At 33.7% G+C, this 13,423-nt stretch overlaps 1 protein-coding gene across 1 annotated transcript; it reads left to right on the top strand.

The window, feature by feature from the left end:
- Window positions 1–5,372: 5,372 nt before the first annotated feature.
- LOC128186192 (uncharacterized) lies at window positions 5,373–8,724 on the top strand. The gene is made up of 2 exons (XM_052855966.1): window positions 5,373–5,576; window positions 5,910–8,724. Exon 2 carries the CDS (start codon window positions 5,940–5,942, stop codon window positions 7,623–7,625), a length of 1,686 nt encoding a protein of 561 aa, XP_052711926.1. The 5' UTR covers window positions 5,373–5,576; window positions 5,910–5,939; the 3' UTR covers window positions 7,626–8,724.
- The last annotated feature ends 4,699 nt before the right edge of the window (window positions 8,725–13,423 follow it).

The following is a 13,423-nucleotide window of genomic DNA, read 5'->3' as shown; positions in this document are numbered from 1 at the left end:
CTAAATAATCCGGATTTTTGTAATCGAACCATAAATCTGCATTTTATATATACAATTGTATTTAGTCTTGAAGTTTTTGAGCAAAAATTTGCATTTTGCATGCAAGGATTTATGAATCCTAAAAACTTATCATTACCTTTACTAAAAAAAATCCACAAAAACTGATATTCACGAAAATTAATGAATATACAGTTTTATTTTTAGGGCAGTTTGTTATTAAATCACAGAAAAAGTACTTAATTAGCAAGAAATCAAAACTAAAGGCTATAGTCAATAAAAACAGTGAGCGTAACTGTTAATCAAAAGTACATGTACATTTAGATAAAAATCACTCAAAGAGACAGTACAGCTGAAATCACGTGTGTGTTTAACTTCAGGGTTACCCACTGTATCGTTAGAAAATAAGAAATAACGTTGGCTGTGACAGTTGAAGTACATAAAAATCCCTTTTACAAACCTAATTAATGTAATTATGAGCTTCCGGAAATTTAAGAGTCGTACAAACTGGAATAATCTTTGTCGTTTTTTTGTACCACGTGGATTTTGATTGACAGCAATTGACACGTGCTGAAAACTACAAGATCTTCACCCGACTACGGTTATCATAGAATGCAAGGTAAAATGGACTCTTTAAAAGGAACACATTATCACTTTCTCGATGATTTTTAAATGATTTGCCAATTCAATTTCAAATGAACAGACATAAATATTTCAATCAACCCCTCAAGGGACCTCACCTACAATATAAATTTAGCTAGTACCCAATCCTGTGATAAAAACGCAAATTGCATGCTTACAAAATAATAATCTGTTTTTTAAAGACTTTGAACAATTACTACTTGTGAGATGTAGGTAGAAAAGACATATTTTTATCAACAAACTTGTCCAGTAGAATCTTCGCGAGCCCTGCATGTGTTTTGCTTACATTACATACGCATGCGTAATAGTATAGAAGGCTACTATGCATGGGTTATTCGTAAGTATTAATTCTAATGAAATAATTAGATTTATTACATGGAGAAATTTGTAATTTCCTGAAAGTTTATACATTTATGAATAGTGCAAAAACAATGAAACCAATCGGAACAAAATTTCAAGTCAGTTTTTTAATAAGATGCGCCGTACTGTCTCTTTAATGTATTGGGAAAAAGGGGGGAGGGGAAGAAACAACAAAACAAACGATTCAGCTTGAATATGAAATAACGAATTGACAGTTGTAGATTAAAGTGAATTCTGGACACATACACAAACATTAAAAGAAACACAGTAAAGCCCGATATGTTTTACTGCGTTTCTTTCCCTCGAATGGTTCCTTTTGAGATTAGTTATGATGTAGAAAATTCACATTTAAAATCATCAACAAAACAAGACGCCCAGTGGCCACAGCGCTTACCTGAGAAATGATAACAAACAATGACCAGAAAATACCATCTTTAGAGTATCTAATACAACATATCTAGAAATTTAGCTAGAAGAATACAATGTACTTTGATTGAGACCTAACAACAAAACTTAATAATAAACGTGATGCCTTCAATTTTCTATAGTCAACTTTCCTTACTTATGTAGCAATATACCTTCATCACCTGCATATGGTGTTTTTGTCTCTAAGTTAATTCGATACACAAGGGCATGCTCTTCGTATGAACAGTTTCTGAAACGAGACATGCTACTGACAAACACGTTGATAAAACAGGACTATAAACAGTCTCGATTGAAGTCATCATTTCGTAAGTTCCACGGTCGATACAACGACATTGTCAGCAAATATAATCTTCCGCTAGGTCGAATTTGACTGACATTTTTCAAATTTATTGTGAAGCCATTATTATTCACCGCATTGTCTACGGATTTTTTCGTTTTTTCCGATTACGACAAAGAGCACACGGCGAATGTGAACCGTCAGCAGAGGATGATCACTCCTCCATGGCATCTGATCCTGCCTCTAATTTTGGAAGAAGTCCTGAATAGAACGATGGAGGCTCTGATGGAATACTCAGTGTGTCCTTCCTGATAGATGAGGAATTGTGGATGCGTGGTCTATTTGACAATATGATGAGACTCTACAACCTGCAGGGGGTACTAGTGAAGTCTATCAGTACCAAGTCAGGGAACAAGCCAAGGGACAAAGCGGTGACAAGGAGTGGGGATCTAGTTTATACTGATTACAAAGATAGAGCTGTGAACATAGATTCAGACAGTGATCAGACAACAGGGGTGAAAACCTCGCATTAACTGTGGTACCTCCCCTTGTGACCTCCTGGTTCTCATGAACAGTAAAAACGGAAAAGAAACAAAAGTTGTCCGGTTCCAAAGAGATTATTCAATACAATGACACTGACGAATTGTAATTGACCGTATTGTTTCTAGAGATAACTTATTTGTGGCTGACAACGATATAAGCAAGATGATGTTTATTCAAAAGAACTTTTGCAAAACCGTTCATTATACATGTTTAAATATGTGTACAATTAACTCAAAATATTAAAGAATTTCAGTGACAGAGTTTTTTTATACACTATAGTAGAAGAACATTCAATAAGATGCATGATGGAAATACTATTAAGACAAAATAAATATTACAATAAATGTGAAATCAAAGATAAGGTATAGAAGGAATTAATTATATTTTCGATATAGACTTAAGGTATTCAATGTATAATGACGGGATATTGAACAATTTTGAATCATTTTATACTAGGTAAATATGTAATGCTAGACAACAACAAAAGTGAAATGTGTGACAACATATAAGAAGCCGGTCATTTTGCACCTTAATTTTTTTAAAGAGTAATCTCTCCTTGATGAAAAAAAGAAAATTTTAATTTTATCAAATCATCTGCGGTAAATGATTCATTTTATTTCATATTTAATAAAGAGAACGTTTGGGCATTTATTTATCACCGTGCAAAATTCACCGTTCAATTATAACTTTATTTTGGACCTTACTTTTAAAATTCAACATATTTTTTAAATATTTTTCACAGTCTATTTCTTACAAAGTTACTTATTTAATTAGTGATTAACACTTTTCGGACTCTATATGTGATTTCAAAGAGACAGAGTGTCATGTCTCAAGGACTGTTAATCCCTTAAAACAACATCGTGCAATGATCAGTTTTTCATGTTTTGGACATCAAAGACTCATTGAGTTTATTTAATTATTTTATATCTGTGAACCTTTCACTCAGCTTACTAATGTCAGCTTACTCACCTGTCAATTTATAGTCATTGTTCAAATTCCTTTATATAGTTATGTACAATTGTCAATCGGCAGTCTGGAATATGGCGGCCAGCCTCGGTCACGTCAGACTCACCTAGAGTCTTGAGTCCGGAGGCCACTACTGGCCATATCCGACTTGTTTGTAACATGTCTGTCTCTTAAATTGTTATAATATTGCCATCGTTGAGTCGCGTCGAATAAATTTATAATGATCCTGCATCAATTGCCTATTTATTTCTCTGGAACTGTATACTGGTGGGCCTTCGGGAATACGGCAAACCTACCCTTCGTTATTACCTTACGACCTACAGCGCGCCTATACCTTATACCCTTTACGCCAACATTCCATCACCCTGTTCGTACTGCACACGACTGATGCAGATCCAGAAGAATTCTCTAGCACCGTAAAAGCTACGCGGTCACAATTAACTATCACCGGGGAAATTAAGGTGTTTTTATATATTTGGTGACAATAAGACTAAAATGCTCTAGATGGTAAAAAAGCACTTTATTTGAACTTTAGGTCGGTATGGATGATTTCTGGAAATCCAAAAATTACACCCGAACAATCCGAAACCTAATTCCTCTCCCTCGACATTGGTGTATAACACAATATAAATAAAAAATGAGAACAATAGAAATTAGCACTTAAGCACGAGCAACATATGTCATAGAGTAAAACTTCAATATGAGTGAGTCAATTTTAAAAATCAAAGGTGAGGTGTAAGAGTTAATAAAAACATAATTAAGCAATTATAACTGGAGTAATTTATTGTCTTGTACAAAGGGAAAGGTACATTTATGAATAGATAACAGTAACTCAAATTCATGATAAATTAACCAAGACAGTTTAACGAATTTTAAGTTACTTTTTACAATATCTTGTTAAAACATACGTTGGTAATAGACTTCAATGCAAAATTCAAGGTGTAATTAGTTGAAGCATAATCAAAATTATAAAAATTATGATTATAAAAAGTATTTTTATTTGATAACACCTTCAAAATGGTATCATGATTAAGAATATCGGACCATTCATTTATAAGGTACAAAATGTGGTCGTTATACATCAAATACCTTAATAATAAAAACGGAATGACAGTAACTACAGAAATCAGACACGAGCAGTGATGAAAGTGGTGAAAAAGGAAAGATAACTGATGAACATTATAATCAAGTACGCAATATTGGCAGATCATCATGAACTATGTCCTTATACAGTCCTCTTTAAAATATTAAGCTGGGGTATTACTGCAAAAGAATTGACGTTTTTTAGAAATGCATTTGTATTATGAGTTAATTTTCAAAACTTCATTTTCGATAATCCATATTATTGTGGTAATGAAAAAGCGAGAAATAATAGATCAGTGATTTATGGTGTAAAAAAGTAAATCTACTACATTAACTTTGATTGTTAGTTGATAGAACAAAATATATAGAACAATCAGCGAAAACATATGCACCCAGAAAGTATCATAAGATGGTGATACTTTAGGGTTGAAACATGGAGCATTGAGCACACAAATGCATGCATAAAAGTACAAGTACTTTATCACAAGGAGCAATGTAGATGAAATCTAACATGTTAAGTGGTTTGCAAAAAATTATTAGTTTAAATAACTATAACAAACAAGATTTTCTAAAAAGCGTAAGGAACGCAAAAGAACCGGATAAGGACAAAAGTGTTTTTATCCGTCAAATACCATCCGTTATTTTAACTCAAATACTAAAATTTATCAAAAGACAAATCGTTAGAAAATGCGAAACAACGTATTTTAAAAAAAAAAACAAAAAAAAAAACACGCACTTAATCTAAATATATGTATTTATATGACCCCTTCCTCTCCCCTCCCATTCTAAAACACATAAAAACAGATTATCGAAATCCACTCTATGTTATGATAAGGTACAAAAAGTGTTGAAGATAAATGCATTAGTTTTACAGTTTGACAATAAACTGATGCCTGTTTCAATTCAATCTTACAAAAAATAATTTATGGAATCATAACCATGACCAGTAGGTCACCTGCATTTCACGCAAACTGTGCCCACATTTCAAAACCCTAGTGCATAATTTAAACAAGAATAATTTCAACGTTAGAATGTAGATAGGGAAAATGATGCGTCAACTCTGCAGTCTTGCGGTATCACTCCTTAAATCCGCCACTTTCATATGAAACTAATCACGTGGTTTTTTACAAATTATTTTGAACGAAAGGAGAGTTTTCGTGATTTGCCATATTGAATTAGGGTTTGCTTTGACTGGAGCTTATATTATATTCCACATGATATGCTGTAAGTGTCTAATCGTCTTACGATGAATGTTTTACAAGGAAGGGAAAAGCGGATTTAGGTAAAATATTATTATTTGATGCATGCAGTTAATTAAATCATGATTGATAAGTTGATGTCTAATTGATGTGTAAATTTATTCATAACACATAAACAACAAACATTTACCCTCTGTACGACATTTATAATTTGTGGAGCATTGGAGTTGTGAATCTGGGTCATATCGTCCATTACATATTGCACGTCGCTACTTCACATAAGAGGTTTTATGCAACACAAAACTTCAGAAATAATTAATTTGGGTCACATCGTACGACACTACTTTACTCAAATGTCGTGTTTTGAATAAAACAGAGCCCCAGAATTTAAAAAAGGCGTGTGGTTTTTGTTTCAGAATTTCCTACTGTATATAAAGAGTCTGACCATGGACCCCCGGCGTAGTGCCCAGGATGTGTTACGGTGTCATCTCTGTGAGACCCCGGGTCCCCTTATGTACTGTGACATTTGTGACATACATCTGTGTAAAGCTTGTGTGGGGGAACATCTTTTAGATGAATCGAAAGAACATTCAGTGCTACCATTACAAAAGCGAGGAAGTTCTATTCGTTTCCCTAAATGTCCAAAACATTCCAATAAACAGTGTGAAATTCAATGTGAACAATGTGACATTCCTATTTGCTCTCAATGTATTTTCTCTGGTGAACATGAACAACATAAAAAATGTGACACTTTGCAAATTATAGAAAATCGAAAGGTTGTATTAAAAAGAGATTTACAAGACTTAGAGAAATACATTTATCCTAAGTACCAAGAACTTTCAATTCATAATGCAGTTCAGAAAGATGAGTTGATTGAAAACTCAGAGAAATTGACAAAAAATATCGATAAACAAGGAGATAGCTGGCGCAAAGAAATAGACACCGTTATCCAGAAAATGAAGTTTGATCTTAACGAAATGGATTCCAAATTCTTGGCTGTCTTAAATGAGCAAGAAGTTGCAATAACGCACACCCTTTCTAAAATGACACAAAACATTGCTGATCTGAAGAAATTACTAAACTCCAATGATGTCAGCCTTATCACTGCCTACAAATCCAAGAACGCTGAATTCAGAAATTTACCCCCTAAACTCACGGCTTCGTTACCATGTTTCACTCCTCATTTGATCGACAAGGACCATGTATATCGCCAGTTTGGGTCTCTGTCAGCGTTGTCTATCACAGAAGAACATGTCTACACAGTTGTTACTCCTGTTGACCAGCACTCCTCTCCAGACAGGACATTCATTGACGAACCACGTATTATCACAGAGATAAACACTGAGTTTGGAGGATATTCTAATGAATTATTCAACGTGACCCCTCAGAGTGATCAAGATATTTGGATGTGTGGTAACAGCAAAATAATGCGACTCTTCAATCTTCAAGGAGATCTGGTGGAGTCGATCCAAACTAAGTCAGGGAACATACCAAATGACATAGCAGTGACAAGGAGTGGGGATCTAGTTTATTCTGATCAAAATGATGGAACTGTGAACATAATCAACAATACACAGGTACAAGAAGTGATCAGACTACAGGGTTGGAAACCTTTGAGTGTCTGCTGTGCATCCTCTGATGACCTCCTGGTTGTCATGGTCACTGACGATATAAAACAGACAAAGGTTGTGTGTTACTCTGGATTTAATGAGAAACACAGTATTCAATACGATGATAGCGGCCAACCTCTGTACTCATCTGAAGAACATTATAATACTAAAAACATAAGTGAAAACAGGAATCTTGATATATGCGTGTCTGACTTTGATGCCGGTGCAATAGTGGTAGTCAATATGGCTGGAAAACACCGGTTTACCTACACTGGCCCTCCCTCTACTACCAAAGAACCATTTAAACCAGTCGGCATCACAACAGACAGCCAGAGTCGGATCCTGACAGCAGACCGATACAACGACTGCATCCACATCCTGGATCAGGACGGACAGTTCCTCCGCTACATTGACAACTGTCATTTATGGCGGCCATGTGGTTTATGTGTGGACACCGGAGACAAACTCTTTGTGGCTGAATCGATCAGCGGAAAAGTAAAAATAATCCAATATTACTTGTAAAAAAAAAATTGTGTAAATGGATAATAAACATTTCCTTTATGTTTTTGATTTAATGAATAAATTTTAAAAAAAAAACTTTATGGAAAGGGTCTTATCTGGTTTTCGACTTGTCAAAAGTAAATTAAATTACTAGTAAATGTACATGAAATCCAGATGAAAGGATATTAAAATATCATATTTTCTTTCTTGTTTTACTATTATACAACTAGGCAAAGAAAATGTAGTCATAATTTAGAATCTAACAAGAACAATGTTTTTGGCGTAATATTGGGGTAGGAAAATATCACATGTTTTTGCAATTCAGAATTGCTGTAGATTCATGAGTTGATTTAGCACTTTTAAAACAATTTTATTAATGTTCGATTGTTTCAATTAATGTAAACTAATGATAAGGTACTTGGGTTTCAGAATTTTTATGTTATTAGAATATAATTTACATTTTTATTGGCTTTTTAAGCGCTTATTTTATAAATAGATTTGCATGAAACAATCACTAAAATTGTTTTTTCTCTCTTATCAAAAGGTCAATATATTACCTTTTCTGTCAATTTGTATCTTTATATAAAAACTTCATAATATGGACAATCAGAAATATTATTAGAAGCATTAATAAATATCAAAATATCTTCAACATTTAGGAAAATTAGAGGAAAAGCGGGCTAAGCAATATCAATTTTAGTTTAGTTCTTTATTTCAAATTAGTAGTATAAGCAGAAAGACATTCTGATATTCTATTATTTCATTGAAGAATATGAACTTCATATCTTAAACAGATGTCTACATAACTGCAGATAAGTACATTCATTTGTATTATCCTTTAAGTTGAAAAAGAATGTAATGACGTTGATCTTTGATGCGAAAACAACATGGTCAAATTTGAATAAACTGATAACCAATCATTTGGTTACATGATTTGTTTGACGGTTTAAAATTCCATGAATTTCTTAGTTTAAGAAGTATGTCTGATAACGAGAAGATTCCTACCTTAAATGAGATTAGTTTAAGTCATCCGAATGCACACAACGGTCCAATCTCAAATATTTTATCGAGTATTACAAAAGAATATGGATACTTAGAATTCATTGAAATTGGCAAAAAAAAATTAAGAATTCTTTGTGTTTTCTGCAATTAAACGTTACAAAGAATATATTTATCCTACATTTTTATTTTATCATTTCTTGACTTCTTGTTTAGATAGATTGTCTTGTTCATAACATTCTTGTCTATAGTAACATTCAGAATCTTTGGCAATTCTAGTCTCCATTTTAATTCCTTATATTGTGGAAATAGATTATACTAGAAATGGACATTGATGGTACCTAACAACAAAACTTTACGATAAACGCAATGACTTCATTACCTGCGTATGGTGTTTTTTGTCTCTCGGTAAACTCAATATGCATTGGCATGCTCTTTGTATGAAGTTTCTAAAGCGAGGCAAGCTACTGACACACCAGTTGATAAAACAGGACTATCAACAGTCTCGTTTGAAGTCATTTTTTCGTAATTTCTATGGTCGATACAACGACCTTGTCAGCAAATACAATCTTCCACTGGGTTGCATCCTGACTGACGTTTATATTTACTTCTTGTTCGACCATAATTAATCATCTACTAGTAATTGTCTACGGCCGACTATTCAATATTTTTTTTTTCTCGATTTCAACAAATAGCACACGGCGGATGTGACCGGTCAGCCGAGGATGCTCACTCTTCCTAGGCACCTGATCCTACCTTTATCTCTGTGGAGGTCCGTGTTGCTCTGCTTTGAATTTGTATTTCGTTTTATAGATTTTGAGATGGTTGACAGTTTGTCATATTTTCACTCTCGGTATTGTATGGCATTAGATCTTTCATTCCCAAAAATAAATGAGAAAAAGACATTGTTTTGGACAAAGCTCCAGCTTACTTAAGCTCACAGTTCACGTAAATTTCTATTTTTGTTAAAATCTGCCAATTCTAGAATACGAATTGGAAAACTGATTTTGCTTAAGAACTGTATCTCTGATTTTCTGAGTTATGAAAAACATTGGTAAACTATTTTTGCTATGTTATTATGTGTTTGTCAATTTATTTATGTCAGTGAAATCATAAGTGTATTAAAATATACAAGTATATTTTTTTTCGCTAATTACTGTTCCGCCTTTTGTACTTAAAATCTGTATCCCCCCACCCCCCACCCCCCTTGACCACCATATAAATATGAAAACATCTTTCAAGGTAAGAGTTTAACAAGAGGCCCAGAGGCCACATCGCTCACCTTAGCAACAATTGCCTTAATTCTGATCGAATTAGCATTACAGTTTCAAAATATCTTGACAACTAAGTACAGTAGATCTTGCTAAAAAAAAATGAAAATCTGCCAATTTTTATCCACCTCTTTCTTTTGGTTAATACCAAGCCCCTTTTGTTGTGTACCTCTAAGATGATTTTTCTCTATTTCTATATACCCCCCTCCCATTTTGTTGCCCTATATTCCTATGTAAAAATTCATCCCCCACTGTAGACTCACCATACCACTGGACAATTATTTTAACAAACTTGAATCTATACGATTTGGAAATGCTTCCACTCAGATTTGGGCTTTCCTGGCCTAATAGTTTTGAGAAGAAGATTTTTTTGAGATTTTCTCTATGTATCCCCCATTGTGGCCCCGCCCTACCCCCAGGGACCATGATTTTAACAAACTTGAATCTACATTATCTGAGGATGGTTACCCGCCAATTTGAGCTTTCTTGGTCAAATAGTTTTTGAGAAGAAGATTTTTAAAGATTTTCTCTATATATTCCTATGTAAATCTTGATCCCCCAATTGTGGCCCCACCCTACCCCCAGGGACCATGGTTTGAACAAACTTGAATCTACACTATCTGAGGATGCTTCCATTCAAATTTGAGCTTTCCTGGCCTAATAGTTTTTGAGAAGAAGATTTTTAATATATAGTCCTATGTAAAACTTGATCCCCCATTGTGGCCCCACCCTACCCCAGGGACTATGATTTGAACAACCTTGAATCTACACTACCTGAGGATGCTTCCATTTTAATTTGATCTTTTCTGGCCAAATTATTTTTAGAAGAAGATATTTATAGATTTTCTCTATATATTCATATGTAAAACTTGATCCTCCCATTTTGGCCCCACCCCACCCCCGGGGACCATGATTTGAATAACCTTGAATCTACACTACCTGAAGATGATTCCATTATAATTTGAGCTTTTCTGGCCTAATAGTTTTTGAGAAGAAGATTTTTTAAGATTTTCTCTATATATTCCTATGTTAAAATTCATCCCCCAATTGTGGCCCCATCCTACCCCCGGGGACCATGATTTGAATGAGCATGAATCTATACTATCTGAGGATACTTCCACTCAAATTTGAGCTTTCCTGGCCTAATTGTTTTTGAAAAGAAGATTTTTAAAGATTTTCTCTATATATTCCTATGTAAAACTTGATCCCCCAATTGTGACCCCACCCTACCCCCGGGGACCATAATTTGAACAAATTTGAATCTACACTACCTGTGGATGCTCCCATTTTAATTTGAGCTTTTCTGGCCCAATAGTTTTTGAGAAGATTTTTAAAGATGTTCTCTATATATTCCTATGTAAAACTTGATCCCCTTCTTGTGGCCCCTCCCTACCCCCGCGGACCATAATTTGAACAAACTTGAATCTACACTACCTGAGGATGCCTCAACACAAGTTTTAGCTTTTCAGGCCAAATAGTTTTTGAGAAGATTTTTAAAAAATACCAACAAATTTTCAATAATTCTCAATTATCTCCCCTTTAAAGAGGGCGTGGCCCTTCAATTGAAAAAACTTGAATCCCCTTTACCTAGTGGTGCTTTGTGCCAAATTTGGTTGAAATCTGCCCAGTGGTTCTTGAGAAGAAGATGAAAATGTGAAAAGTTAACGACGACGACAACGACAACGACAGACAAGGAACAAATTGTGATCAGAAAAGCTCACTTGAGCCTTTGGCCCAGGTGAGCTAAAAAGTATGTAAAGAAAATATTTGATCCTACTTTTTTATAATTTTTTGTATCTATGTTAATTTCGTCTGTCATGGTTCTGTATGTGTTTATGTTTTCGAATGTGTATATTTGTTTTTCCAGTCCATGTTTCTGTGTGTTTATTTTTGTGGCATTGTGAAAAACTCAACATGAATATGTTAACATACTAGTATATGTTTATGTGTGATCTGTGAAGACGTATACATTCTCATCAATAATGTGAATTTTTTAATGAAAAAAAAATCTTTAAATTCACCATCGAATTGGTTTTAACAACGCGAGGGTGTTAAGGAAGCATATGGAATCTGAGTTACATGTAATTCCGTGAAATCACAAATCTTAATTATTATGTACATATTCAAATATGTAAGCAACTAAACGTAGATCAAAAACAAATAAAAAATACTGAAGACAATTTTTTTCCAGAAATTAGTTTGTATTACGTAGATTTACACATTGATGACGTCATGACTAAAAGTTGAATGTCGTGTGAATTTGATCGGAAAGCATTGTAAACATATTCAAAATATAACTAATCTAAGAACTCTAATAAAGTATTGTGGTGTGATTTATTGAGAATTGAACATAAGAATACTGGGGGAGATGTTGGTTTTATCAATCATTCGCTAAAAGGTATGTAAATTTGCTTTTATTTCTCGGCCAGGCTTTCCTCTGTCGTTGTTTACAATATAAAAATCCGACTAGAACAACACTACCCCGTATATGTTGAACTTGAAATTGTATACGTATCGTTAGTTTGATCAATGCTTAAATTGAAAAGTGCTGCTAGAATCCCATGTTGTGTGTTGTTTTGATGCAATTTGCCGTTTTCCGTGCAAACTATATAAAAGTTGGGAAGGTTTTACGAGAACCGGATAAATAACTTTTTGATAAGGAAAAACATAGGATTCTAGCAGCGGTTTTGATTAAACTGAGAAGTTTTGCTTTCACTTGGTATGTTTATTTTATTTTTGAAACCGCGGGGTAGTGTTGTTCTACCTCATTTTATGTTAAGGAATATACATAAGCTATTTATAGTTGTCACGTGATAATGCACCAATGTGGCAGTGATGTACTACCTGATTTTATTGCACTGACATCTATTTTAAAGGATAATACTAAGTTTTTGATCTTATTCAAAATAATTATTTAATTTCACGATTTTGAATATAACAGTCAAAATAAGATGCTAAATTGCCCATATGCTTCCTTAACACCCCCGCGAAATATGATGAAAAATATATTAAGACAATTTGATTAAGAGAGTGGTGAAATACCTACATACCAAATGAAATATGTAAATATGAGTATTAATTTTGTGATCTTACCTATTAAACAAAAAATAATTGAAAAATTGTTTTCTTTTGTATTCCGTTGTAATTTGATGTCAAAATAAGTGGCATATATATATATATCATTGACGATCCCAAAAGATCCACCTTTGAAAAGACATGATGAGGAAAAAGCAAAATTTACCCTAAAAAGTCATTCAAAATAATTTTGTTTAAACCATAAATCATTATGTTGTATACCAATGATCCTTTATCCAACTTACTATTTATGCAATATATAGCATTAAGTGACTAAAAAAAATATCGTCAGGACATTGTTTTCTTTTACACGGAGATCTATTGTGACCTTGGCGTTTGACATAATAGCCTAAGTCAAGGTCACTGCAAATCATAACCTAAAGTTAGTGATTTGTTATAGTCATCAGCAAGCTTGGGCTTACAAGTAAAAACAAAATTATCAAATGATCCTGACAAGCAATAACCGCAGTGGTT

This window comes from Crassostrea angulata, chromosome 5 (genome assembly GCF_025612915.1).
Source record: "Crassostrea angulata isolate pt1a10 chromosome 5, ASM2561291v2, whole genome shotgun sequence".
Taxonomy (NCBI): Eukaryota; Metazoa; Mollusca; class Bivalvia; order Ostreida; family Ostreidae; genus Magallana; species Magallana angulata.
This window is presented reverse-complemented; position numbering and strand designations above follow the sequence as displayed.